The sequence below is a fragment of the Ambystoma mexicanum genome, chromosome 2p, assembly GCF_040938575.1.
Source record: "Ambystoma mexicanum isolate Mex_15411 chromosome 2p, UKY_AmexF1_1, whole genome shotgun sequence".
Taxonomy (NCBI): domain Eukaryota; kingdom Metazoa; phylum Chordata; class Amphibia; order Caudata; family Ambystomatidae; genus Ambystoma; species Ambystoma mexicanum.
In genome coordinates, this window is record NC_090923.1 from 805,532,914 (window position 1) to 805,560,901 (window position 27,988).

The 27,988-nt window shown below is 50.3% G+C and overlaps 1 protein-coding gene across 1 annotated transcript in view; it reads right to left on the reverse strand.

Moving 5' to 3' along the window:
* TTC9B (tetratricopeptide repeat domain 9B) overlaps nt 1-16,076 on the reverse strand; it is a 230,729-nt gene extending 214,653 nt beyond the window's left edge. Inside the window, exon 1 of the mRNA XM_069644478.1 lies at nt 13,989-16,076. Within this exon, the coding sequence (XP_069500579.1) occupies nt 13,989-14,415 (427 nt within the window). The 5' untranslated portion in view covers nt 14,416-16,076. The remainder of the gene's footprint in view (nt 1-13,988) is intronic.
* Nucleotides 16,077-27,988: the final 11,912 nt, after the last annotated feature.

Consider the following 27,988-nt stretch of genomic DNA (forward strand, 5'->3'; position numbering starts at 1 on the left):
CAAGCACATGGCCCCTGGGCTATCCTCCCAAGACAAGTGGATTATCATACCTCCCGCATGCTAACACTGCACACAATGCCACAATTCTGGGTCAATTGTTGTGCACCCTATGCCATTGGTACTGCTCAAATCGCTGCGGATTCTTGGAGTTCAGGCTTGCACTGATCTATGATTTCCAGAGGACTATGGTACGGCTGCGGCATTCAACAACAAATGACACCTCGTACATGAATTGCAGACTTGTGTGTTTCAACAGTTGCGGATTTGGTTTACGCGGGCATCAAGAAGACGTTGAATGGTCCATTTCACACCGTCATGGAGGGATATCCCTTGACTGTGGTCCACTGGCAGCGTAGAGCTGCGCGGGGCAATGCGCGCTGTTGCAGGCTACTGGCTGGGTTTTCTATGTCATTTGCTAGTTGAGGGTGCATATGCAGTTGAGAAGTTGCCTTGCACCATGGAAGGCTCTGTGGTCCTGCAACTTAAACAGGTACACAGATTGTCAATGACGGTACAGGGTTCCACATCCGGATGACTTCACTGCAGGTCAAGTGGTCTCGAGCGCTTCAATATTTATAGCATTTGCTGGAGTGGAAACACAAATGGCATTTGACACATACATTGGAGACTGGCTCACAGATATAACAATACTGCACAAGGGAATCCATATGGAGCGTCAATTCCACCTTCATATAAGTCTTAATTGTGTGGTGCAGCACGGCACCCCCACAGCGCCATGTGCCAGGCTTAGCTATAATGTCGTGTCATGACTGGACTATGATATGGTTCAAATCTCTGTGGGCAGTGGGCCTTGTTTTGGAATTGGAAAGCTAAACACTCAGTCACTTGAACAGCGTGGTTATCTTGAGAAATCTTAATAACACTCGCGCGCGCGTGTGTGTTTATGTGTGTGCCCCTCTTTCTTGTCCTAATTTATTTGAACCTGCGTTTTGTATATTCCTACACAACTGAATTCTGGTATTGGCTCAAAGTCCTCATGTTTCCGCAGATCCGATGCCATAGGTGGCCAGAGATCGTGCAGAAGCAACATAACCCGTGGGAGAGCTCCAGCGCGTTCCATGCCATGCTCAGTTCTTTTGACAGGCCGGGGCCTGTATTTCTACAGAGGAGCGGCGCGGGGGAGTTGCTAGGTCTGGAAAAGACCCGGGGCTATGCTGATGTTGGAACTGTTGGGACTGGGGGCTAGCTAGTCTTTTGGCTGTAGCTCCTGAGATTCTATCCGGGGCTACAACCAAAAGATCAGGGGCTATAGCCCCCTTAGCCCCCCCTAGCAACGCCCCTGGCGCGGCGAGAGAGTAGGTTCCGCGCTGCGCTTTGTGTTTCCATCTTCGGCACTGAACGGATTTGTCAGCGCCTGGCCATTTTTAAACACACACCACAATCGATAGGCTTCATTCACCCTTGCTCAGGAGTAGCATTTCCACTGAGTAAAGGTGTCTCCGCCTACCGAACCTGCTGTCGCTGAATAATAGACCAGGCCATGGAAGGTGTGAATGGGATTCTTTCAAAGTGAACCATTAGCAAACCATGGGGAGACCCCCATCAGGATATTGTTCCACGGATTGCTCTTGCTCCACCCCACATCTTCCACTCACTCCGCGCACATTCCAGCCGTGCTGGACACCCCCTCCCTCCAGGTTGATCTGGCACGCATGCCGCATGCTGTCACACATGCCACATATAACTGGGCGGGGCTAATTACAACAGGCCAAGTGGAAAAAAAAACGCTCCACTGAGATCAAATCTCCAAGTTCCAAGGAACCTGGAAACCAATTCCCAGAGGTGTCCAGGTGAAGCTGCCATCTTTCCAGCAGTCATTCCTGTAAAATTATAGACAGTGCATTCACCCCCAGTTGCTGAGGCGTGTCCATCAACAGAGGCAGCATGCTGCCCCAGCCAAGCCGTTTACAAGAAACGTGTGATTAGGCTTATGCCCAAAGCCTTTCATTCCTGGCCACGTGTATTCACCAACACCATCATGGACTCACACAGCCCAGCAGTATGGGCGTGGGATGTCATGTAACATGATAACTCAAATACTGGTTGAGTCACCAGTCAGGGGTCCCCTTGGAGGCCTGACTGGGAGGAGCCTCATGTTCCTATAACGTTGGCCCCCCGCATCGACTCAGAGATGGGGGTTCCAGAAGGATGGATGTGTGGGCAAGGGAGGACTTCCACAGGGGCCACACTGCACTGCCACAGTTAGCATATAAATAATTCTGACCTGTCACATAAACGTTCACGAGGAATTCCCAAAACTTTCGCCGGTATATCATAAAGCTCATAGAAAAGGAACTGGGGTGGGGTATGGGGGGCGGCGGCATCCTGAATAAGTGAATTTTTAAAGGATGTAAGAGTTTTCATACATCCAGAGATGTCCAACCCAATAAAGGTCCTTCGGGGCCTGTCCAGTTCTCTGTGGGCCATGGAAGCATAGAAGCGACTGTGACCTGATGCACAGGGATTTCCACTGGAGACAGTCAGGCAATGCCGGCGAGAGTTTCAGATATGCAGCGCCTTGCACCCGAGTCGCAAAGCCTAACACTGTAGCAGATCTGGAGATGCCTGCGGCATGGATGAGAGGCTCACATGAAAACGCGATCCACAAAGGTTCACTCGCGCTCATCTCCTGAGTCGCTCCAGTGCACATCTTTGCGAATCAGGCTTCATGCAAACTCAGCTCATTTGAACTTTCAAGCCCTTGACAAGCACCGTAAGTCTGTCATTGGGGGGCACATGGAAAACCAAACAGAAATGAGAACATCTGAAATACAAGCCAAGGGTTGGTGCAAGGCCCTACCCAGACAAAAATGCCAAGCTGGCAGAATATTGGCTCAAGAATTTGAGTGTGAAAAGAGAAAAAAACTGGCGATAGGTGGCACCAGTTGCTAACAGAAGTCATGTTCATGGATTCCATGCTGTCTGTATCTTTTTATATATGTGAAGCAGTCTGGCGCAAATGCATACTCAGGAGGGCATCCTGCAGGAGGCGAGGGGCATGGATGATATGCCCCTCTCCCGGTGAAAGAGCAGGAGAGAGGCAAAGCCTCCCTGCTTTCCCCTCTTTGGCATCAAGCTGCCAGCAAAAGGAGTGCTTTCACAAAACCGAGGCGTGCGCTGCCCAAGTGTACACCATGGGTGACCGGAGGACAATGGCTGGATATGCCCATGTAATGCCTACCCAAAAGTCACATCTTTCGGCTATGCCAACACTTGTCAGCTTTATCAATATTTCCCAAGTGTGGTCACTACCCCGACAATGATTGGAAGCTGCAAAATGTGTAATCGAAATAAAGGACTAAAGTGCACTACAAACTTAAAACACATGAACGAAGTGTGCTAACCTTATACTGTAACTAAGTAATCACAGGGGCTTCAACATGCATTACAATTTAATCACTAACAGTTGTTTATCACTGATTTGAAATGCATTGTGAAAGCTGGAAGCAAAAACAAGCCTGCAAAAATGCAGGATTAGGAAGAGGAAGGAAACGCGCCAGAACCTTTACAGAGCCTGCGCTATAGGAGGGACACGTATGCTGTCTATAGAACTGCGTTCTGAATATCAACACCACTTTGGTACCCAGGGTGACACTGCTGGTTACTGGAGCGCATAACCACGAGTGAACTGGGCCGATCCAAACTTGGACCGTACACATCCCGACGACTTCAACCAGGCCTAACTTCTCAAACCTCTTGGGAACTTTGCAACCAGTTCAACAATCCAAGCTGATTTGGCAGCAGCAAAAAACTGCTGTAAACTAAGGGGTGAAAAGGTAGGAGAAGCTGAGAGAAAAATCAATGTCAGTTTCAAGGATAATAAGGAGCTTGTTTTTCGGTTTGGTAGTTCGCCTAAGCATGGAAAAACATGAACTCTTCGTGTACAGATTATGAAGGCACTCTTGTGCAGAGTTGGGCAGTATCACGACTAGGATACCGCCCAACCGTATTTGCGTTACCGCCCAACCCTCCAGCGGTAGCCGGATCACGGATTGGGTGGTAACTGTAATTCCCCATTCCCTATTCCTACCATTGGACCCAATGGGGAATTTTCAGCGCAATTACTGCTGTTGCGGTAATTGCAGCAAAAATCAGCATTTTTTGCGGCGCATTTACCTCCAGCTTAAAGCTGGAGGTAAATGCTGCCAGCCCGAGATTGGACGGACCCTTAAATGCGGCGGTAACGCAATTACCGTGATGAGACAGTAAGTATGATAGGCACACATTTTCATTTAGGCTGCAGAAGGCTTACGAAGACGGTCTTCTCTATTCCACGGGCTAAACGCAAGTTGACCTTATTAGTCGCCATGGATCGAATACAGTGTCTATTGCAGAGTGTAAGGTCAGTGCCCGGTAGCCCATGGCATGGCCAATCGCGGTTCTTCGTAAAGGAAATATTACAAACAAAGGAGGTTCAAGGGACCCATGAACCTGCTTCTGGCAAGGTTGCCCATAACTAGGGGCAGACACAGGGCAGGGTTGGACAGGTCGAATAAGGGGACCGTCCACACGAAGCAGTATTTAGGAGTGTCTGATACGTGGAGAGGAATATTTCCAGACAACCTTTGGCTCTTCAGGTGTTTTGGACTCCCATCTTGTGAGTCTTGTCTAAAACATCTGGAGACTTACAGGTTTCAGGACCCACTAGCATAGAGTCGGGGTTAGTGAGCAGACAAAAGATGTGCTACTAGTGCAGGCACCGCACCTGAAGCACTGCGTCTAGCCCTGCAGACTATGCAACAGGACTCGGGGCCTCAAGTTCTCCCACTTACAATTGCAGCCTCCTCTGGTGAGGGGCTTTCAATGGCCCTGGTCCAGACAGTGAGAGCGATGAGCGAGCAGAAAGGCCACTGGAACATCAAATGGGGGCTATTCCCATCAATGGGGCCCTGGTCCAGACAGTGTGCGGGAGATGAACGATGAGCGAGCAGAAAGGCCACTGGAACATCAAATGGGAGCTATTCACATCAATGGGGCCCTGGTCCAGACAGCGTGCGGGAGGCGTGGGAGCAGAAAGGCCACTGGGACATCACATGGGGGCTATTCCCCTCAATAGGGCCCTACCTACAAGTTTCCAAGCAGTGCAATATGATATGATAGTTTATTTATATAGCGCCTATACACAATGGGCCTCATTAGGAGTTTGGAGGTAGCCATGCCGTTGTCACTGGCATGGCTACCTCCAAACCGGGTACCGGTCTGGGTCCCAAAAATAGGGAATTACCGGGCCATGCCGACTTTAGTGGGCCCGGTAATTCCCATTCTCGGGACCCAGACCCAGAACATCCCCATTCCCATTTGAGCCCCCATAGGGCTCAATGGGAATGGGGAGGATCCTAACAATGGGCCTGTTAATGACGGGGCCGTTGTTAGCACACTGGTCTACTAGCGGGTCCCGCTCTGCACGTCTGGTCTGGCCAGGCGTCCAGAGCGGGACCCGCTGCAGACCTGGTAATGTGGCAGCCCGGAATGAAGGGTGCCGGTCCCTTACCGGCACCATTCTTTCTGTGGCCGCCACATTCGTAATGAGGCCCAATGACATTCTTACAGACATTGAACAATAAGAACTCAGAGGGAGTGTTTGGCAAACGAGGAAGGGGCAGGAAGGGGAATACCGTGCCGCAAAAAAGAAAGCTCTGTTGCTACTCTCCCAAAAACCATTCCTGAAGCATTAGCTGGAATATTGTGGCCTGTTCTACGTCTCTTAATAATTAATAAAAGACAGCAGAAAGACCGGAGGACGGCTACCCTGGTAGCAGGGTAGGTCTGAACCAAGGGCGTTGTGGGGGGAGCTGCAAGGCCTTACATATAAAAAGCATGGAAGAGAGAAGTGGCAGGGGCTATCAAACCATTGTCCTAAAGGTTGCAGCGCAGACATGCGAGAAGGCATGTCAGCATCGACCGGCGGGGGCCAGGCTCTAGGACAGAGGCGAGGGAGCAACACGTGGATCGCCAGAGGTTTTGGCCCATAACCCTCATCCGCCTGAGTCCGGATAGTCAACGCGGATGCATCCGAGGGTCATAAGCCATGATATCTGGAGGGCCGCCGTCTGCCTGCCGCTGCTCTTTAATCCGAGGTCCTGAGGTATCAGGCTTAGAAGTATTAGAAGGAGATGGTAGCAGGAAGGTAGCTTTCATCAACGCTTCAGTGGCGCAAGTAACGGATCAGGGGGGAATAAGCAATTATAACCTAAGAGGCAAGACAGAGCTGGGGACTAAGTGGCATCTACAATTCTACATTAGGCCCATCAGATCGACCTACGCCCACATTCTTTATATCCCTGGGTCACAGTGTGCCCTGGCATGAAGCACAATGGGATTGGATCATTGATTGCAAAGTGGCAAAAGGCCTTGGCATAGGAACGAGAGCTTGGCACCTGCTAGAAGCCACTGGCCAATAAGCACGTGCTGTCTAAATGCAGAGCCAGTGTAACGTAGCGCTACCCATGACGCTCTGGCAGCTAGTTACATCAATGCGTTTCTGCAAAGGTGCCAAGAAGTTGCAAGTTTGGAGCCGAGGCCCTGAAGGGAATCCTGGACATCAAGATAGCAACATTAGAGGGCATACAAATAGGGGGTGCATAACACCAGGGCGATCTCAGTGAAGAGCAAGATGGTAAATCACATGTCCCCCCACACCCCGAATCCAAAAGATTCAACTGAGATATGTCAAGAAATTAAGGAAAAACAGTAATTAGACAAAAATAACAAAGTCAAGACGAAGAGCATGGCCGCGCCCATAGAAACCTCATGATGAAGGGACTTACAATGAATGGTGCTAATGTGAGGGAGGGCGGGACCTATAATATGGATGAGTGGGTGCACTACAGTGGCTGGGGAGACATGCTCTAAGAACACTAGTACTTTCTTATCACAAATTCAGATCGCGTAGATTCACAGCTGTCACACAAACGTGTGCACCAGAGGTGAGCGTTACAAAACTCCATGATATTCGGATGTGTAATGTGGTGAGTTTCACTTAAGTGAATAGAAGTGGGAGTTACCTTTAGGGGTCCAAAATACACGCGTGCATTTATGAGATGCCCAACATGTGTACATTGTGCGCCCCTACAAGCCAAGTGTGTGAGTGGGCATTCCAAGTCCAACGTCAGAGAAGATGCAATGCAAACAAAGTGCACTCTCGTGCAACGCGTGCTCACAAACCTTTGCAAAGGCACGTGCTGTGCTTGTGTGCGTTTCCTGCACTCACTCGCAGACCTCGCTTACGCTCCACAGGTCTAGTGGAAAAAGGGTGCCGAAGGTGCAGGAAAGTGGGCACAACAGGCTGGTAAAGTAGTAGGGAGTGAGCTTGGGACTTGCCGCTGACATGTGTGTGCAACTTGCGGCCGCAGGTCAGAATCCTAGCTAGGCCGACTCAGGCCTTACACCTGCCGAGGCTGGTACATTCTGTACCATCATTACATTCTATAATAACATCTTCTGTCTATAGCTCTTAGAAGCGGGAGGAGCCAGACATTACGGTCTATATATATTAACATGATTCTGCCCTGCTGATTTAGCACAGTATAAGAGCCATGTAACATAGCATATTATTATTATTATTATTATTATTATTATTAATAATAATAATAACACAAATTACATATCGCATTATAAGGAGACACATGCATTTGAGGGATTCCTGTTTTAAGTGTATATTTCTTTTTAATTTTGGTAATTTTTTACAGTGCTTAAAAAACTTGGAATCAGTGCAGAGCAGTATTTTGTAATGTCCTCCCCCTCCGCCCTCCCCGCGACCCCTACCCCCCAAAGGATTGCAGCCAGCTGCGTTTTTCATGAATTTGTTGAGCCAGAAAAGTCACAGGATATAAAGCTATTTGAAACAGAAATATTTTCGGCAGAAGAAACTAGGCACTAGATTAACAGTCATGCGTGGCTCGCGATTGGCTGAGAAAGCCCACTGGTAAATTTCACTGCAAGTTTGAGGAAACTCTGGCCTCCAGTTGTGTTATTTTGGATGCAGTTGCGAAACGACAATGGGAGTCCTGCCTTTGCTTAAGTCTATGGTTGCGCCGCCTGTGGATTGTAGGAAGCTTACACACTCCTGCAAAGCAATCGATGTAAAGTGCAGGCATGAGTGGCTGTGCGAGCGGAGGTGGAATGACTCAGGACGTTGCCTAGAAAAGGTGCACATTCATTTTTGGCACGGTGATAGTGCAGGTCTGTAAGCAGTGAAAGTCAAAAGAAAAAATCAAAGGGAAACTTTCCCACAGGTAAACTGATCCGTGAGCCTGACAAACCTATAAAAAGCTGCAGTCGGCACAGACTATCAGTATGTGCTCTGAGTGGGCTTCGTTCAATGCCTCTGCTCCAGGCCTATCCTGGCAGCAATGGCAAATCACGCAGCAATACAACATGTACTCAGGCAAATGGTGTTTCTCAGCTTGCTCCAGGCCTATCCCGGCAACAATGGCACATCACACAGCAGTACAACATGTAGGCATGCACATGGCGTTTCTCAGCTTGCTCCAGGCCTATCCTGGCAACAATGGCAAATCACACCGCAATACAACGTGTAGCCATGCATATGGCGTTTCTCAGCTTGGCCCAGGCCTAGCCCGGCAACAATGGCAAATCACACAGCAGTACAACGTGTAGGCATGCACATGGCGTTTCTAAGCTTGCTCCAGGCCTAGCCCGGCAACAATGGCAAATCACACAGCAATACAACATGTAGCCATGCACATGGCGTTTCTCAGCTTGGTCCAGGCCTATCCCGGCAGCAATGGCACATCACACAGCAGTACAACATGTAGGCAGGCACATGGCTTTTCTCAGCTTGCTCCAGGCCTATCCCGGCAGCAATGACACATCACACAGCAGTACAACGTGTAGGCAGGCACATGGCGTTTCTCAGCTTGCTCCAGGCCTAGCCCGGCAACAATGGCACATCACACAGCAGTACAACGTGTAGGCATGCACATGGCGTTTCTCAGCTTGCTCCAGGCCTAGCCCGGCAACAATGGCACATCACACAGCAGTACAACGTGTAGGCATGCACATGGCGTTTCTCAGCTTGCTCCAGACCTATCCCGGCAACAATGGCACATCACACAGCAGTACAACGTGTAGGCATGCACATGGCGTTTCTCAGCTTGGTCCAGGCCTAGCCCGGCAACAATGGCACATCACACAGCAGTACAACGTGTAGGCATGCACATGGCGTTTCTCAGCTTGCTCCAGGCCTAGCCCGGCAACAATGGCACATCACACAGCAGTACAACGTGTAGGCATGCACATGGCGTTTCTCAGCTTGCTCCAGGCCTAGCCCGGCAACAATGGCACATCACACAGCAGTACAACATGTAGGCATGCACATGGCGTGTTTCAGCTTGCTCCAGACCTATCCTGGCAACAATGGCAAATCACACAGCAATACAACACGTAGGCATGCACATGGCGTTTCTTAGCTTGCTCCGGGCCTATCCCGGCAACAATGGCCCATCACACAGCAGTACAACATGTAGGCATGCACATGGCGTTTCTCAGCTTGGTCCGGGCCTAGCCCGGCAACAAAGACACATCACACAGCAGTACAACGTGTAGGCATGCACATGGCGTTTCTCAGCTTGGTCCGGGCCTATCCTGGCAACAATGGCAAATCACACAGCAGTACAACGTGTAGGCATGCACATGGCGTTTCTCAGCTTGGTCCAGGCCTAGCCCGGCAACAATGGCACATCACATAGCAGTACAACGTGTAGGCATGCACATGACGTTTCTCAGCTTGCTCCAGGCCTAGCCCGGCAACAATGGCACATCACACAGCAGTACAACGTGTAGGCATGCACATGGCGTTTCTCAGCTTGCTCCAGACCTATCCTGGCAACAATGGCACATCACACAGCAGTACAACGTGTAGGCATGCACATGGCGTTTCTCAGCTTGGTCCAGGCCTAGCCCGGCAACAATGGCCCATCACACAGCAGTACAACGTGTAGGCATGCACATGGCGTTTCTCAGCTTGCTCCAGGCCTAGCCAGGCAACAATGGCACATCACACAGCAGTACAACGTGTAGGCATGCACATGGCGTTTCTCAGCTTGCTCCAGGCCTAGCCCGGCAACAATGGCACATCACACAGCAGTACAACATGTAGGCATGCACATGGCGTGTTTCAGCTTGCTCCAGACCTATCCTGGCAACAATGGCAAATCACACAGCAATACAACACGTAGGCATGCACATGGCGTTTATTAGCTTGCTCCGGGCCTATCCCGGCAACAATGGCCCATCACACAGCAGTACAACATGTAGGCATGCACATGGCGTTTCTCAGCTTGGTCCGGGCCTAGCCCGGCAACAAAGACACATCACACAGCAATACAACATGTAGGCATGCACATGGCGTTTCTCAGCTTGGTCCGGGCCTATCCTGGCAACAATGGCAAATCACACAGCAATACAACATGTAGGCATGCACATGGCGTTTCTCAGCTTACCAATGGAAAGTAAACTTTAGATCTCAATAGGTACACTCGGTTTTATTGGTTTAAACCTACATCAAGAAAGCCTTATAGTTACACAACATACAAATAGTTCGAAAAACAGGTGTAAGTCATCAATATATGTCAATGTAAAAAACGTACATGTGTAAACAACGCCAGCTGTGCGCTATACAAAAAAAACATTACATTGACATGTGTACATTGCACGGTTTATAGTGAAAAGGTCGAATGAAAAAAAGTCGAATGTCAAAATCTCGAAAAATTTTATGACGTTTTTTATTCGAAATGGGGGGTTCCCCCCTAACCCCCTTTTTTTTTGTTTTTTTGTTTTACCCATTTTTTTTATTCCCGGACCCTAAAATAAATATATAATTAAAAAAGAGGGAATTTATTTTTCGAGATTATTGTCATTCGACTTTTTTTTCTTCGCGATTTTGACTGACCACCGCTTAGAACATGTCTGTAACCCCTAAAACGATGCGTGCACTACCCTGTCCGATAGAGTCCTGCCGGATTACTGCCAGGAGTGAACTCCAGTGCTGTGGCACGAGTCACACGATATAAACCCATCACTCTACAATCATGCCCAATTGTATTCTAGATGACTTCACCCTTTGCAAGGGCAATGGCATCTCTATGCTTTTGGCTAACCACAAGTCTGTCTTACCAACAGGCAGTTCCGATCTTCTATTTTTTACTATTAATATCCAAATACAAGTGGCCCAGGTCTACGGCAAATAGTTCACCCACCGTGCAGCTACATTTGTGGAATGGAGCACCAGAAGAAATCAGGGCGGCAAAACCTCCCCTACATTCTGAAGGTTGGTGAAAACCTTCTTCATGCCTATCTCTGAGAGTGCTGTTTGAATTTATGAGGAAGACATGAACTCGAACATCACACTATGCCGACCTTTGTGCTGTTCAACTTCGCTATTCCCTATACAGTACTCTCACACTTTCATAATGTTAGGCTGGGTGTGTGTGTGTGTCTGTTTGTAAGGCATTTTAGCATGTGCGCGTCACACTGGGTTTTGATAGCAGACCGGGGTGCCAGAACTCCCTGTTAGTGATGCAGGCAGCACTGCTTCTTGATTTGCAGCAACAATACGTACACAGTGGATGTAAGTCTTCGAGCCCTAGGATTTCTCACAAGTGACTTTACATTCCATTTTTTTAGCTTACCTGCACCAATACAGAAGGGGACCAATCAGATGCGAACGAGTTGGGCACTCTCCTCCAAAAGGATCAATCAAGGACAAGCTATTAGGCCACAACCGCAATGCACTGGAAATAGAAGCCACGCCACCCCAGGCATGTTTCAGCCTGCTTGGGCTTCACCAGTGAGGTGAAGAATGAGTCCTGGAACAATTCTACGTCTTTTCATAGCCAATTATTTAAAAGTCATACATTTGACCCGTTTTTTTTTATGGGGGGTCCCCACCTGACTCTCCAAGCCTCGCCCCCAAACACATCCCCAACCTCCCAGTCCTTTCTCCCGATATGCACATATGCATATAGATGTTTATGTAATTGGTCGATTTCGACCGGAAGTGCACAAACAAAAAGATAACTTTTAAATAGTTATCCATGAAAACAAGTGCTAAGCCCGTGAGACAACATGTCTGGGGCCTACATCAGGTTGTTTTCAAGTCATAATACATAACCCTATCCCTACTATACATGTGATGCTAAATGTGTGCGGCCTGATATGCATTTTCTACTGACAGTGGATGAAATAAAACCCCACATTTGTTTGGACCGTGGTACCCCGTTTACAGTGGCAATGCTACATGTTGGCTTCATGAGTTCAATCATGTCAGCATCAATCATATTCTATACGTTTATCGTACCCATATGTTATGCTATGTGTTGTTACAGTGTTCTATTATGAAACAGTCGGCGAAAGGCCACATCAGTGTTTCCCTGTAGGCATATGAACCTCAGAAAAGATGTGACCAAGGCTTAGCTAATTCTTACCTTGAGACATTCATAGAATGTCTGGTCTTTGGGGCCTGGAAGCCTCTCTGATGCTTTTCCTTCTGTCTCGTGAATTGTTTATGCATTCCATCTCTTCGCTTCAGCTGCTGATGTACAGGGGTCTCTGTGCTGGCCCGTCCTTGCATTCAGAGTGGGCGCGTTGTTACAGTGAAACCGGGATCGCATTGCCCTAGGTGTGCAGTGATGTTTTGACCTATGCCTTAAATAATGAGGGGTTTGTTCCAGATATGACTGAGGCCAGAGCGGGCGGGGCTTACATCCAGCCATTTCTTTGATGGGCCACCAATGAAGAGCTTTTGCGCTACCGCTTGATGTGTTCTCTGACCGTGTACGCTGTTTGACGCCTCCATGGTTTGGAGCCTTGTGTACTTGGTCAAAGGTCTTGAGGGACTGTCCAGGGTAAACAGATCAGCAGTAATGCCGGCAGGAGGCCACCGCCGCCAGACTCAAGAAATTATGCTGGTGGTGAATTCAATAGCAAAAATAACTTCAATGGTGCCTTTCTGGGTGAGAATGTGTGCATAGTTATATCATTTCTGTCTTGCTTATAATTGTTATTTACCCTTTTATCCGTGACTGTTTGTACAAAGTTGTAACCGTTAATTAGCAATCTCACCTTTCTTTGTTCTACACAATAAGATTGATCCACTATTTCATCAAACTACCTTGAATATTTCTCTTTATAATAGTTTTTTTAATTAAATGATATAGTTTATTATAAACTTTTAATGTATACAGATATAAACCATAACATAATTGTCAGTAAAATGAGTTCATTTCTTATTGCTTCTTTTTTTTATGTCTCTTTATCAGGGTGCTGGCCATCTTCTTTTAGTGAAGGATGCTAATATTATTCCATAATATTGTTCCAAAATGTGATAATCGTAATGACTAAAGTTTTTTTTCTTTATAATATATGTTCTTAATTTAAGGGTTAACTCGTGCTATCTTCGTTTCTTTGCAAGTATGTAAATTGTATTCAATCTTTGTAATCACTGTGGCAATTCCACAAGTTGTATAATGCCCACTGGGCATAGGTCTACAACCTGTGGCTCTGGACTACAACTCACATGACTCCGGACCATTGACTATGCTGGCTACAACTGATGGGAGTTGTAGTCGAAAACATTTAGAGAGCCAAAGATTGCAGACCTCGGCCATCGGAGCATTACTTTAAAATGTAATGATATAATCGTAGCTTTTTTAAGAGGGGAGCAAGTTTCCGATTATTTAGAGGGCAGTGTTGTACGTACACGTTTATAGCGTGAGGGGTAAAGATGTGCCAAATAATATTGCCACATTTTCATTTTGCCCCGTTTGGACTCGGTTAACGCCCAGTGTCAGAAGTCAAGGGATTGGTGCTATGCTGGTGATGTTTTCCCCCTGCCGTTGAGTATTTCCTATTTGTGAATGGCGTAGAAAATTAAACTGTATGATTCAAAATCTACAGTAATTATGTTTTTTTAAAAGATATTATTATGAATTGAAATCAATACCTACCGGTCAGGCTATCGTAGCATTCGATCTCCGTGCTCTCCACCAGTCCCTTCTGAGCCTCGGTGAGCCTGGCCCTGCCTTTGCTGGGGAGGTTCTCCTCCCCAGGCCCGTCCTCTGTGTGCACCCCCTTCAGTTGGAGCAAGGCCCGGTGGTACTTCCCGATGGCCTCGCGGAATTTCTTCTCCTTGTAGCAGCGGTTGCCCTCCGCCTTAAAATCCACCGCCCGCAGGATCTTGGCCTCCAGCTCGAGCTCGGGGTTGGCGTGGTGGTGCCCACCTCCTCCGGCAGCAGAGCTGCGGTTGCCTGCCTCGGGGCCGCCCTTCAGGGCGCGGCCCGGGTGCTTCTCCTCCATGCCTTTCACTGGCCGGCCATGCCTATTGAACTCAAAAGCCTGTTTCCTCTGGATGATCTGGAACAGTGTGCTGTGCATAAAGGCCAGGGGCCGAGAGGGGGAGCTGCCCGAGGAGAAGTGGGCGAGGGGGCAGAGGGGGCCTTGGAGCTGCAGACAGTGCCTGTCTGCATTTATGTCCCCAGGGGCTGCGCCCTGTGCATTATCTGCGTCCCTGCAGCTCCCCTGGACTGGTGGAGTCGCTGTCAATTTCTGCTCAGCTCCAGCAAGAGGGAAAGTCTCAGTTCAGCCCCAAGGAAAGCGCCACAGGGCTTCAGGACCAGATAAGTATTCTTGCCCCACACAGCAGCAGGATGAGCCGGCTCCGCTCTAGATTTGGTGGCAGGTAGAACTCAACTGTGGAACCACGGAAAAATCCAGACCAGCATCAGAAGGAGTGCAGCTCTGACTCAGGCCAGTCAGGACCAAGGCGAGCCCAGCTTCAACCCCGTTGACACGCAGCACCGGCACGGCGTCAGCACCAGGGAGAGTTCCCGTTTAGCGTCACACCCCAGTAAAGCTCCGGTTCGGCTACAGGACCAAGGAGCGCTCCTTCCTGACCAGCGTCAGAAGTTATGCAATCTCAGGCGCAGTTTCAAACTCGGTGTGCGCTGCTTCTCATTCCACAACCTGGGAGAACCTCGCCGCTGCTTCTGAACCAAGCAGAGCTCCAAATGAACCTCAACACTAGGGGAAGATGCAGCTCAGCTTCAGATGCAGGCAGACCCCCCAGCTAAGCTTCGGAAACAAGGTGGTCGACATCCAAACTCCAGCTGCAGCAAGAGCTCCAGGACAACTCCAGAACTAAAGACAGACACTGCTGCAGTTCGACTTAGGGACCAGCAAGTCTGTTTTGGGATGGTTTGGCTTGATAAACAGGGGGACACGTTGCTAACCCTTTGCTTTAGGCAGAGCTCCAGCTCAGCTTTAGAACCAGGGACAGATGCAGCTCATCTTCAATCAATTCCCCTTTGACAACCCAGCCATCTCCATGCTCCAACCTTTGGCAATTCATTGTTCAGAACCAGAGCACGTTAGTGTTGCAAGCCAGCTCCCTGGGCCACGTCCCGGCTCCGCTTCAGCACCAGGGACAGGCCCCTGCTTTGCTTCCGCGTTGGAGGCAGCCCTCTGCTCCGCTTCAGCACCAGGGACAGCTCTCTGCTCCGCTTAGCGTACCGTGACCAACGCGCTAAGCGCACAGCTCCGGCACCGGCAGAGGGCTCTCCTCGCACGACCCCGTTCTTCTCGAGGCAATACAGTTTCCCGTTTTCGGACTCAGCACAAGGGATTCCTCTGAAGTGAACGCCCGCTGTCGCTATTTTGAAGCACTCGCAGCTGCGTGTTGGGATTCAGGCGCATGCAGGTCCCCGCTCCCGGACCCAGTACAGAGGCGAGTTCTAGGCTCAGCAGCACAAGCAGCCCCCCGTTTCAGATTCTGCAGCAGACAGACGCCTGCTCTCACATCCAGAGCAAAGACCAGCCCTTAGCACAGCAGCACGGCTAGCTCCTTGCTCGGATTCAGCAGCAGCAGGAGCACGGTGCCCACTCTCAGACCCCGCCCCGCACAAAGGCCAGCTCTGGACTCGACGATGCAGCCAGCCTCTTGCCCTGCGTGCAGCGCCCGAGGCCAGCTCCCTCGCTCAGCATCAGCACCAAACAGACTCTCGACTCTCTGTTACCCCGCTGCATTGTGGGTATGGACCCACCCCACCGCATCACAGCCTTCCTCTCCGTCGGCTCCAGTTAAAGGGACAGGCGCGCGCAGGCACTTATACCCAGTCACACTGGCATAAACTTCACAGCGCAGAAGGGGGCTGGGTGTGTATCAGATGGATGGTGTGGGTGGGGGGGAGGGTGAGAAGAACTTTTCGGAGAATTACGCGCTCTGCACTATGAACCAGCACCACCAAATTGCTCCAACGAAAGACGAAAGACGTCAGTTTTGCCGCCGCCCTGTCCTCTCCCTACTGCTGCCAACATGCTTCCCCATAAGCTGTGCAGCGAAAACGGCAACTATGGCTAATTTGGGTTTACTGCACAAAAATGCCCAGACTCGCTTTTAAGTGGAAAAGGTCGCTTTAATGTGACAGGCAACAGCTCACAAAGAAACGCTAGCCTGGCTCTCTGGCCTTACAGACTAACATATCCGTTTTAACAAATTGCCAAACAATTAAATAAACAATTTCCATTCCCCAAAATTAAATAATTTAAGAATTTCAGATTCCTCCCTACCTATCCCCTGCTCCCTTCACTCTCCTTAAAGTCCTCTCAACCTTCCTTCCCGCTTTCTCCCATCTTCGCCCCGAGGCCACGCCCCTCCTTCTTCAATACCTCTTCCCCCTCTATGTACCCCCAGGGAAGCCCGTTCGTGCAAACAGCACCACCCCCTTCCTTTACTGCCCTAGTACCCCATTGTACTTCCCCCACCCCTCCTCCAAAGGGCCATGTCCCCGACACCAGAAAAACCCTCCCCTGAGGTGTTCTTTCTTCCACACTCCCTCCTACCCTATGTTTTCCTCTATTTCCAACTCTTTATTATGTCTTCCACCAACAACCCGACGTCCAATAGGTAATAACTGTTTCCGTATACCGAGGGATGCACTCCATCCTCCCGAAAAACAGAAAAATCCTCATAAATTATCTCCCGATGCTCCAGCACTAGCACCCCCAAAGCCCTACAAAATGTCCCCATCTCCCTGTTAATCTTCTTCCTTGTCCTCTCCACTGCCCCTTCATTAATCGCACCCCTCCCAGCTCTCCTCAGCAATAACTTTGTCCAAACCAACCTTAACCTGGGCCATATCTCTCATAACCAACTAAGGTCCCTTTTCATCTTCCTTAACAATGATACTCCCGTGTCTCTAACTAAGCCATTCTCCCCTGCGTGTACAATTATCCCCTCCAGAAACCCATGGCGCTCCCTCAGTCCCGCTAACATGGGCAGCATTTGGTCCCACCTAAGCGCCCTTAACCCTGACCATCTCACTAAGGCAATGTTGTAGCTGCAACCCAGTTGTGTTCCAAAAATCCAGTTTTTCCCCACCTCTGTCCGAGCCCATTTTACAATTGAATGTCCACAAATCCATATCTGCGGCAACTCACCATTCCTCCGTGTCACATCTGCAGAAAAAAATTGTTGTGAGTTTATCTTTGCCACTTCCAAACGCCCCCTCCCCTTGCACCTGTCAAAATCCTAACCAACCTACTTACCAAACTCTCTGATGTACCCCTTGTACTTTCCCAACCTCCCGTGCCCCAGACTTTTAACCTCCTTCTCTGATACTCCCCTCCTGCTACCCTCTGATGCCTGCCCCCATCCTGAAAGAATGAGTTCCAAAAACCTCTGCTCTCTCCCCCAAGGCCCAAAGCCCTCCTCATAACTCCCAAGCCTTGTGCTGCCACCACTGCCGAAACGTCCTCGTGCTGAAAGACGAGCCCCTCCCTCCCCCACCTGTCTCCTTCCAAGATAATCCAATCCTCACTGGGCACCAATCCTTACTACCCCTATCCAGAAGCACCCAACAGCTCTTTCCTTTCTGGTCCGTCTTCTATTTGCAGATCTTTATCCACCCAATTCTGATAAATGAACATATCCGGCCTTAGACCCCCTTCCTCTGCTATCCTGCTCACCTCCTGTTCTCCTTTGTCCAACCCTGCAGCATCTTAATTCCATATCCTCATGTTTCCCCACTGTACCAGGGGCCCTTCGTGCACCCCCGTCCATGCAGTCCCCTCTCATCGCTGTTCCTCCCCGCTGCACCAGGGGCCAACATGCACACCCGTCCATGCAGCTCCTTCTCGTTGCTGTTCCCCTCTCTGCCCAGAGGCCAAACGAGCACCCCCGTCCATGCAGTCCACTCCACCTAACCTGCCGCTTCACGTAGCATCTCAGCGCACTTATCCCCTTGAATGACGCTCTTCTTCTGCTCCTTCCCCAAGCGTCAAAACACTGATATAACCCCTTTATTTGCCCCCAGTAAATACCTCCCATAATCCCAGCCAAACTCGTAATTCTCCCTGACCACACCTGCCAATTTCACCTTGTGATGTAGGTATTGAGCTCCCACCATAGGGCGTGCTGTGTCTTCTACCAAAATGCGAAACTGGGGCCCCAACCAGACACTCAAAATTGAGATACCCATTTCACCTCTGTATGTCTCTCAGTATTATTGTCCAGGCCGCTATCACCCTCTCAAGCCACCTTAGAAGCCTGCTCACCTTGTCGTGCGGCAAGTGTGAGGGCCCTGCCGCAGCATTCAACTCCCTCCCTATAAAGGTCAACACCCCCTGGCTCTTCAGTTATATCCTACTGCCACCGCACACACCCTTCCTGCCTTAATGTCTGGCGACCTCGACCTCCTCTGACATTCCTGTTCTCATTCCGCACCCTTGAGATCGTCCCGCTAATGCCCCCTCCTACACAACCCAAACTACAAGTCATCCCACCGCACCCACAGAGCTAAAACGCGCAACCATGCACCTGAAAATGCCTAGCCCATGGGCAATGCTTTGTCCACATAACTTTGGCTTATGAACTGCATCCTCCTGATCCTTGGACCTTGATAACTTACTTAAAACTTACGCGAAATCCTTTCCCCAAACTCTTGACCCCCTCCTTTTCCAGGTAAACAGAGCCACTCATCCAGAAACCGCAACTTTAACTGGCGTACGGGCCTTCCCCCAACTACAGGCCCTGGTCCTCGCCCTCTTCCTCTGTCACCTGATTGGAAACATTGCGTAATCAGATGCCGTCCCGTGCATCTGCTGCACTCGTGCTTGAACTTACACACCGTCCTCGTGCAGCCTTCTTTTTTGAAAGCACAACATGCTGCTGAGGGCTGACCCCTGCCTCCTCCCCACAGCCCCTCCGGGGCAGGGCGACCATGAAAGGGCTGGTAAGGCACAGGTAAACCGCTCGCTGTATGCGACGTTGGTGCTGGCCTCGTAGGCGCCATCCATTGCAGCCAGAGATCCATGTCAATCTCTCCGCACACAACCTGGCTATCCTCTGCCATCCTCGCCCTAAACTCTTCATCGTATCTCACCCAAGCGAAACCCCCAAAACTCGTAAACGCCTTCCTTATTACATCCATGTATTTCAACAGTGCTACACACCTCTATGCAAACTTCTCACAGTAAATACTCGCATATATAATAAAAGCTGACGTCCAATCGTCAATCGTGACCAGCACCTTTGGTCTTGTGGCCAACTCCCTCTCCTACTCCTTAGATCCTTCTTTCGCTCTCACCTCCCTGTGCAGGAGTTTAAAAACGTCCACAAATTCTCCTGCCCATATCCTTTCTTTTGTTGCCTCCATCAAATGCGCGCCCACGGGATTTGTAATGCCCATATAAGGCATCCTTTTGTCCTTCACTGTACCTTCCGCAGCCTTCTCCTTATGAACCTGCATTACTTCTGGAGCCACGGGCTCCTCCACCTTGTCAGTTTGTACTTCCACCGAGGATACCCTCTTCTCCCTCTTCAAGGCCCCCGTGGTCCGAAACCCCATTTCCCCACATATCCCCCACACCGCAGCCCCCTCCCTGCATGTCCCCCACCTCGTGTCTGGCCTGTGCCAAGCCGCTGATCACTCCCGTTCCCGCTCACCTCTTTCTGCCCTGCCGTGACCTAGCCATTGCATCCTGGCCTCCACTCCGACACTCCTCATCTCTTTTCTCACCGGGCTCCTGCTGTGGGGACAAAAACATCAGCAGACTCCCCTAACCAATTTCCCCGCCATCCTCTTGCACTTCTGCCCCTCCCAACCTGACCTTCCCCTTCAAACCTTAAACCCCGACTCACCCTTTTCCTCCCCCATAAACCATTTTGCTCTTCCTCCTCCCACTGTCCAACATTCTCCTCCTCCCATTCATCATCCCCAATGAAATACCATTGTTGTTACGAGTGCACGCTTGGGCCGGGCAGCTCCTCTTCCAGAGAGCCCGGGGTGTCTGCTCTGCCGCTCCATTGACGTCTTCTCAGCGGGGCCGTGCCAACCCCTGCCTGCTCCTCTCTTCTTGGGCGAGGTGTTCTCTCCTCCACCCTTTGCTCCTCCGTGCTAGGGGCCATGCTGTGCCCACTAGTCTGCTCTCTGCACTCTTCCAGAGGGGCCGTTTGCAAGCCACTCCACCCACCTCCTCAGGAACCATGAGGGCCGTACTATGCCTTCTGTCTCCTTCCGTCCTAGGCGTGGAGGTCACTCCGCACCTTCCCCTTACCTTGCTAACCGATGAGGACCGATCCCGTCTCCGCCCTCCTGCACTCTTTTGCAGATATTGCCCTCCTCTGCCTCTCTGCCCACGCTACTCCTCTTTGGCCCACTCTGGCCCTAGCCTCTCCCCCAGCCTGCCCCGTGCCCACCTCTACCCTGACTCCGCTAGTGGCCCCCCTGTCCCTTTAGCTCCCGTCCCAACACTGCCGAAACGTCCTTGTGCTGAAAGATGAGCCCCTCTTTCCCCACCTGTCTCCTTCCAAGATAATCCCATCCTCACTGGGCACCAATCCTTACTACCCCTATCCAGAAGCACCCAACAGCTCTTTCCTTTCTGGTCCGTCTTCAATTCGCAGATCTTTATCCACCTAATTCTGATAAATGAACATATCCGGCCTTAGACCCCCTTCCTCTGCTCTCCTGCTCACCTCCTGTTCTCCTTTGTCCAACCCTCTAGCACCTTAATTCCATATCCTCATGTTTCCCCACTTTACCAGGGGCCCTTTGTGCACCCCCGTCCATGCGGTCCCCTCTCATCGTTGTTCCTCCCCGCTGCACCATGGACCAACATGCACACCCGTCCATGCAGCTCCTTCTCATTGCTGTTCCCCTCTCTGCCCAGGGGCCAAATGAGCACCCCCGTCCATGCAGTCCACTCCACCTAACCTGCCGCTTCACGTAGCATCTCAGTGCACTCATCCCCTTGAATGCCGCTCTTCTTCTGCTCCGTCCCCGAGCGTCAAAACTCTGATATAACCCCTTTATTTGCCCCCAGTAAATACCTCCTATAATCCCAGCCAAACTCGTAATCCTCCCTGACCACACCTGCCAACTTCACCGTTTGATGTAGGTACTGAGCTCCCGCCATAGCGCGTGCCATGTCTTCTACCAAAATGCGGAATTGGGGCCCCTACCAGACACTCAAAATTGAGATACCCATTTCACCTCTGTATGTCTCTCAGTATTATTTTCCAGGCCGCTATCACCCTCTTGAGCCACCTTAGAAGCCTGCTCACCTTGTCGTGCGGCAAGTGTGAGGGCCCTGCCGCAGCATTCAACTCCCTCCCTATAAAGGTCAACACCCCCCCAGCTCTTCAGTTATATCCTACCGCCACAGCACTCGCCCTTCCTGCCTTAATATCTGGCAACCTCGACCTCCTCTGACATTCCTGTTCTCATCCCACACCCTTGAGATCGTCCCGCTAATGCCCCCTCCTACACAACCCAAACTGCAAGTCATCCCGCCGCACCCACAGAGCAAAAACGCGCAACCATGCACCTGAAAATGCCTAGCCCATAGGCAACGCTTTATCCACGTAACTTTGGCTTATGAACTGCATCCTCCTCATCCTTGGACCTTGCTAACTTACTTAAAACCTACGCAAAAACCTTTCCCCAAACTCTTTGCCCCCTCCCTTTCCGGGTAAACAGAGCCACTCATCCAGAAACCGCAACTTTAACTGGCGTACGGTTTTAACCCCCCAACTCCATGCCCTGCTCCTCGCCCTCTTCCTCTGTCACCTGATTGGAAACATTGTGTAATCAGATGGCGTCCCGCGCATCTGCTGCACTCGTGCTTGAACTTACACACCGTCCTTGTGCAGCCTTCTTTATTGAAAGCCCAACATGCTGCTGAGGTCTGACCCCTGCCTCCTCCCCACATCCCCTCCGGGGCAGGACGACCATGAAAGGGCCGGTAAGGCACAGGTAAACCGCTCGCTGTATGTATCGTTGGTGCTGGCCTCGTAGGCACCATCCATTGCAGCCAGAGATCCATGTCAATCTCTCCGCACACAGCCTGGCTATCCTCTGCCATCCTCGCCCTAAACTCTTCATCGTATCTCACCCAAGCAAAACCCCCGAAACCTGTAAACGCCTTCCTTATTACATCCATGTATTTCAACAGTGCTACACACCTCTCTGCAAACCTCTCGCAGTAAACACTCGCATTTATAATAAAAGCTGACGTCCAATTGTCAATTGTGACCAGCACCTTTGGTCTTGTGGCCAACTCCCTCTCCTACTCCTTAGACCCTTCTTTCGCTCTCACCTCCCTGTGCAGGAGTTTAAAAACATCCACAAATTCCCCTGCCCATATCCTTTCTTTTGTCGCCTCCATCAAATGCGCACCCAGTGGATTTGTAATGCACATATAAGGCATCCTTTTGTCCTTCACTGTACCTTCCGCAGCCTTCTCCTTATGAACCTGCATTACCTCTGGAGCCACAGGCTCCTCCACATTGTCAGTTTGTACTTCCACCGAGGATACCCTCTTCTCCCTCTCCAAGTCCCCGTGGTCCGAAACCCCATTTCCCCACCTATCCCCCACATCCCAGCCCCCTCCCTTCATGTCCCCCACCCCGTGTCCGGCCTGTGCCAAGCCGCTTATCACTCCCGCTCCCGCTCACCTCTTTCTGCCCTGCCGTCACCTAGCCGTTGCATCCTGGCCTCCACTCCGACACTCCTCATCTCTTTTCTCATCGGGCTCCTGCTGTGGGGACAAAAACATTAACAGACTCCCCTAACCAATTTCCCCGCCATCCTCTTGCACTTCTGCCCCTCCCAACCTGACCTTCCCCTTCAAACCTTAAACCCCTACTCACCCTTTTCCTCCCCCATAAACCATTTTGCTCTTCCTCCCACTGTCCAAAATTCTCCTCCTCCCATTCCTCATTCCCAATGAAATACCATTGTTGTTTCGAGCACACGCTTGGGCCGGCCAGCTCCTGTTCCAGACAGCCCAGGGCGTCTGCCCCGTCGCTCCATTGATGTCTTCTCGGCGGGGCCGTGCCAACCCCTGCCTGCTCCTCTCTTCTTGGGCGAGGTGTTCTCTCCTCCACCCTTTGCTCCTCCGAGCTAGGGGCCATGCTGTGCCCTCTAGTCTGCTCTCTGCACTCTTCCAGAGGGGCCATTTACAAGCCCTCTCCAACCACCTCCTTAGGAACCACGAGGGCCGTACTAAGCCTTCTGTCTCCTTCCATCCTAGGCGTGGAGGTCACTCCGCACCTCCCCTTACCTTGCTAACCGATGAGGACCGATCCCGTCTCTGCACTCCTGCACTCTTTTGCAGATATTCCCCTCCTCTGCCTCTCTGCCCCTGCCACCCCTCTTTGGCCCACTCTGTCCCTAGCCTTGCCCCCAGCCTGCCCCGTTCCCACCTCTACCCTTGTTCCACTAGTGGCCTCCCCTGTCCCTTTAGCTCCCGTCCCAACACCCGGCCCTTCACCAACTGCTCCTCCTCTCCTGGTTGCTCTCCTGGGTACCTCCCTCCTGCTCTTTCTAGTCCCTCTCTCTCATACCTCTCCCCTACCTGCCGAAGTGCTACAAGCCACCACTGCAGCAATGGCCCCATCGGACACCACTCTGCACTGTGGCCTACCCTCTCCGTCCCCCTTTTCCCCTGTTACTTCCCCTGCTGCCCCTTCCAGCTGGGCTTTAGTTGCCCTGTTAATAATACTCAAGGCCTCCCCCAGTGCGTCCACCACGCCCTGCATTCCCGTGCCCTGTCCTGCCATCCTGCTAACAAATGGGTAATATGGTGACATTGTCCCGGACGCCCCTTTAACTAGCTGGCTCCCTGGCAAAATTAACTCCCTGAAGGGTCTGCTTGGGATATATTTGCTGGAAGCAATACCAGGTTCCCCCACTGCAAAAACCTATGGCTCCCCCTATATTATACTATACCCAGTAGGCAGGCAGGCACTAACACCTTGAAAAACAGGGAAATGTTCCCTACAGCGGGGAAATGGCTGCCGGATTTGAACCCTGCCTAACTTATTATCTCCTTCCTGTAATTTAATGAAACAACTTTTTTGTTTTTTTTTTTGTGTGACCCTAACCCGTGCCCACCATGCTGTTTATCTCCCTGTGGGGTGAAAAGTAGAAAGCTGACCCTTATATCGGTCCCTGCTAATGTGGCTTCTTAGCCCACACCAGTCCTAGCAGCAAACATATGTTCTGCCCCTTTAAGGACTCTACACTGCCCCCTTGTGGATGAAAGCCGGCAACGCACAACATGCGCACATAGCCTGGCAAAACACCATGTGGGCCGTATATACTTGATGTAGCCCCCCGCACTATGAGGTGAGGCTTCACTAGTCTGTAAACACTCACCTATGCCGTTTGTAACCATTATACATACTCTTGCAATTCACTATTTTATTTCCTTAAGTAAGGTTTTCACTGAGACTTCTATGCCCATATAATGCCCTTTTTGCACAAATACAACTGTAAACGTGATTTAAAAGCAGCAGTTTTAGTGATCGGTAAACTACCAGGTAAACATTTGTAAATAGCAGTTTGCACTTGCAATACAAACAGACAATATCCCATCCTAAACCAAACCCAACCCAACCAATTTACTCCACCCCCATGGACTGGTCAGCTGGTCACCCTCAGCATTTGGGCCCAGGCTCCTGCATGTCCAGTTGCAGAGGGTTCCGGGCTCCCCAGCACTTAAGGGTCTGTATCTGCAACCCTACAGTCCCTTCTCTCTGCACTTATGATCCACCCGCACTTGTGAGTTATCTGCACTTCCCTCTTCCACTGCCCCTGGCACTTCTCTCCTTCCCTCTTTCCCGCGCTTTTGCAATCTGAATGGCACAGTGCCTAGTAAGATTGTTATTTTGTCCTCCCTTTGTTCCCCCCTCCTTGTCTTGTCGCACCAAGAAACACTTGTGTGCAGGCACGTTATAAATGCCACATCATATCAAATCATATCACGGTGTGAAGGCATCATGAAGCAAGACACAGACAACAGATTTAAATTCAAAATAAGATAATTCATTAAAGCAAATGTCAGAATGGTTGAAGTCCTAACTTTCCCTATTCTAAAGTCGGATTCCCTTACCAGAACGAAACTAAGGAAAGTCTGAGTCAAAGAGTTCAACTTAAAAGTCTGTCTGTGTACAACACCTATCCTTGCCCTCACAACTAAAGCTAAACCACGTGTAGGGATGTTGTAATAACTTGGTACCTGAACTAACACCTGGACCAACAGGTAAGTTATTGGTAGGTTTATTGGTTAAATATATGCCAGGAAGACACCGGCACGTCCCTTCATGCCAGCTTAGATCTCAACTGTAAATCTTAGAACAGTATTCAGAACATAACATCCCCAACACTCCACACACACACTGACATCACTACATTCCACAATCAGTGATGTCACCCACTCTCAGATACACATTACAACACCTCTCCCTCCTTACATTTCTTGAAAAAGAGGGAATTCAACTAAAACTATCACCCAACACTATCCCCTACAAACACGTGTGGCCAGCACGTAAATACACCAACTAACCATACACTACTGGCGACAAAGAAAACTGCCACCTCGAGCTCGTTCACACCCCCAACACCATACATTATACGACACTAACGGAAATGCGCCTCAATTAGCACTAAAACCGTGGCACAAGCATAACCTACGTGGCACCCCAAGAATACGCACCCTAACTGTGCCTACAAACAATTTGGACAACAAAACCATAAACGTGCCAGCAAGAACACATCCAATTCCAACTCCAACTCCACTCCTTCCCCACAAAACACAACAATGAGGAACCCACCAAAGTAGAATAAGGGCTAACTCCTCCCTTAAGACCAGAATTGGAAATACAACCGAGAAATAAAAATAATAAACTAAGCACTACCACCTGTTTCACGCTGCCCCTTGAAACCTATGACCTGCAACGCCCCAGCGTTCCCCAAAAAAATAGTACACTACCTAACACACCAAACCATCCATGCACAAACAACCTTCCACCCAAGTCTGCACCCTAGGGCACCAGGGCTGCCACCCCCGGGCACGATCCCAGCTCACCAAGAGCAACAACAAGCACACCATCCCAACATCAGTCCACAACAGCACCCATACAGAGCACACCTAACACAGCCAAGAACACCTAAGAAAATACAGTCGAACTAGACTGCACAAAAACACACTCCTTAAACCACCACATTACGAGACTCAAGTCCCAACCAACTGCCATTGACAGTACATCAACACACACCTAGGACACCTAGTCCAGCCAAACTGAAACCCTGCAGCACACCGACACCACAACCCAGGACCCCTAGTCCTTGCCAAAAATGCACACCACAGTGCATCACCACTACAACTTAGGACCCCTAGCCCAAGCCAACCACACCACCACAGTACACTGTTACTACGACCCAGGACCCCTAGTCCTTGCCAAACTGCACACCGCAGCACACCAACACTACCATTAAGGACCCCAGGTCCAAGCCAAACTGCACTTGCAGCAACACACCACACTACCACTAAGGACCCCAGATCCTAGCCAAACCGCACTAACAGCGCCAAATCACTAACCTATGGGACCCCTAAACAACCTAGGCTACCATTAAGACATCATTCTGGCACACTACAATTAGCAGAACACATCCCTTCCACACCCACACAGCAACGTGTTGTCCAATTCCATGACTCACCCGCCACAGTCTCACACATAGACGGGGAACACAGTACAACAAAAATGATGTTGAAAATAAGGTCATAACTGGACGACCAAAGTCCCAGTTTCCAGTTCCCATGTTGAAAAACAATTGTATGCCAAGTTGAACCTCACCCCCAAGACCAACCCACCCGCAAGTCTTTTGGTGAACCAACAACCCCATTAGTCCTCCCCACCCGCGAGTCCAGGTCACAGACCCATTAGGCCCCACCTGAATTACTCGGCCCCACCTGTAAAGAAATTCTGTTACTCAACACAACCAGAAAGAAATCACAAATGCCTGGTAATACATAATGAATATGACAGACCCACTACCCACGAGTCCATTATCCCACCTGCAATGGAAAACAATTATAATGTTAACATACATTGAAGTTTTCACTTTCAACACACAACACGGGCCAAGACACGCACACACATGTTCATACTGACCCCAACTCACACATAGAGGATCACACCCAAAAGGCCACTACACACAGACAAGACACCTGACACACCGGCCTCACACACACATAAATTGGCTCACTGATACTCCGGTAAAACACCAACTGTCCTCCTTCTCCCCTCGAGCTGCCAATCTTTGGATCCCAACTCCTCCAGGGTCCTGAAAATGCTGCAACAACACCAGGAGAATCGTGACAAAATCTTCTCTCTGCTTGGGTCGATCCAGTCCTCTGACCAAAATGACAGTCCACACAACCATATGAGTAAATACCCACGCTCCTCCGATGCGCCCTCACAGATGTCTGCATTCTCCCAGTCCACTTCGCCTTCACTTGCATAGAGTACCATGTAGCCATGGTTGCAAAACCACCACGGCCCTCTTCCGGTAACCGATAATACAACATCAGCACATCTCCTGCGCTCAAAACACGCAATATGCTCTAACTCTCCTTTGCGTTCCAGCTGCTCACGCTGGAACGC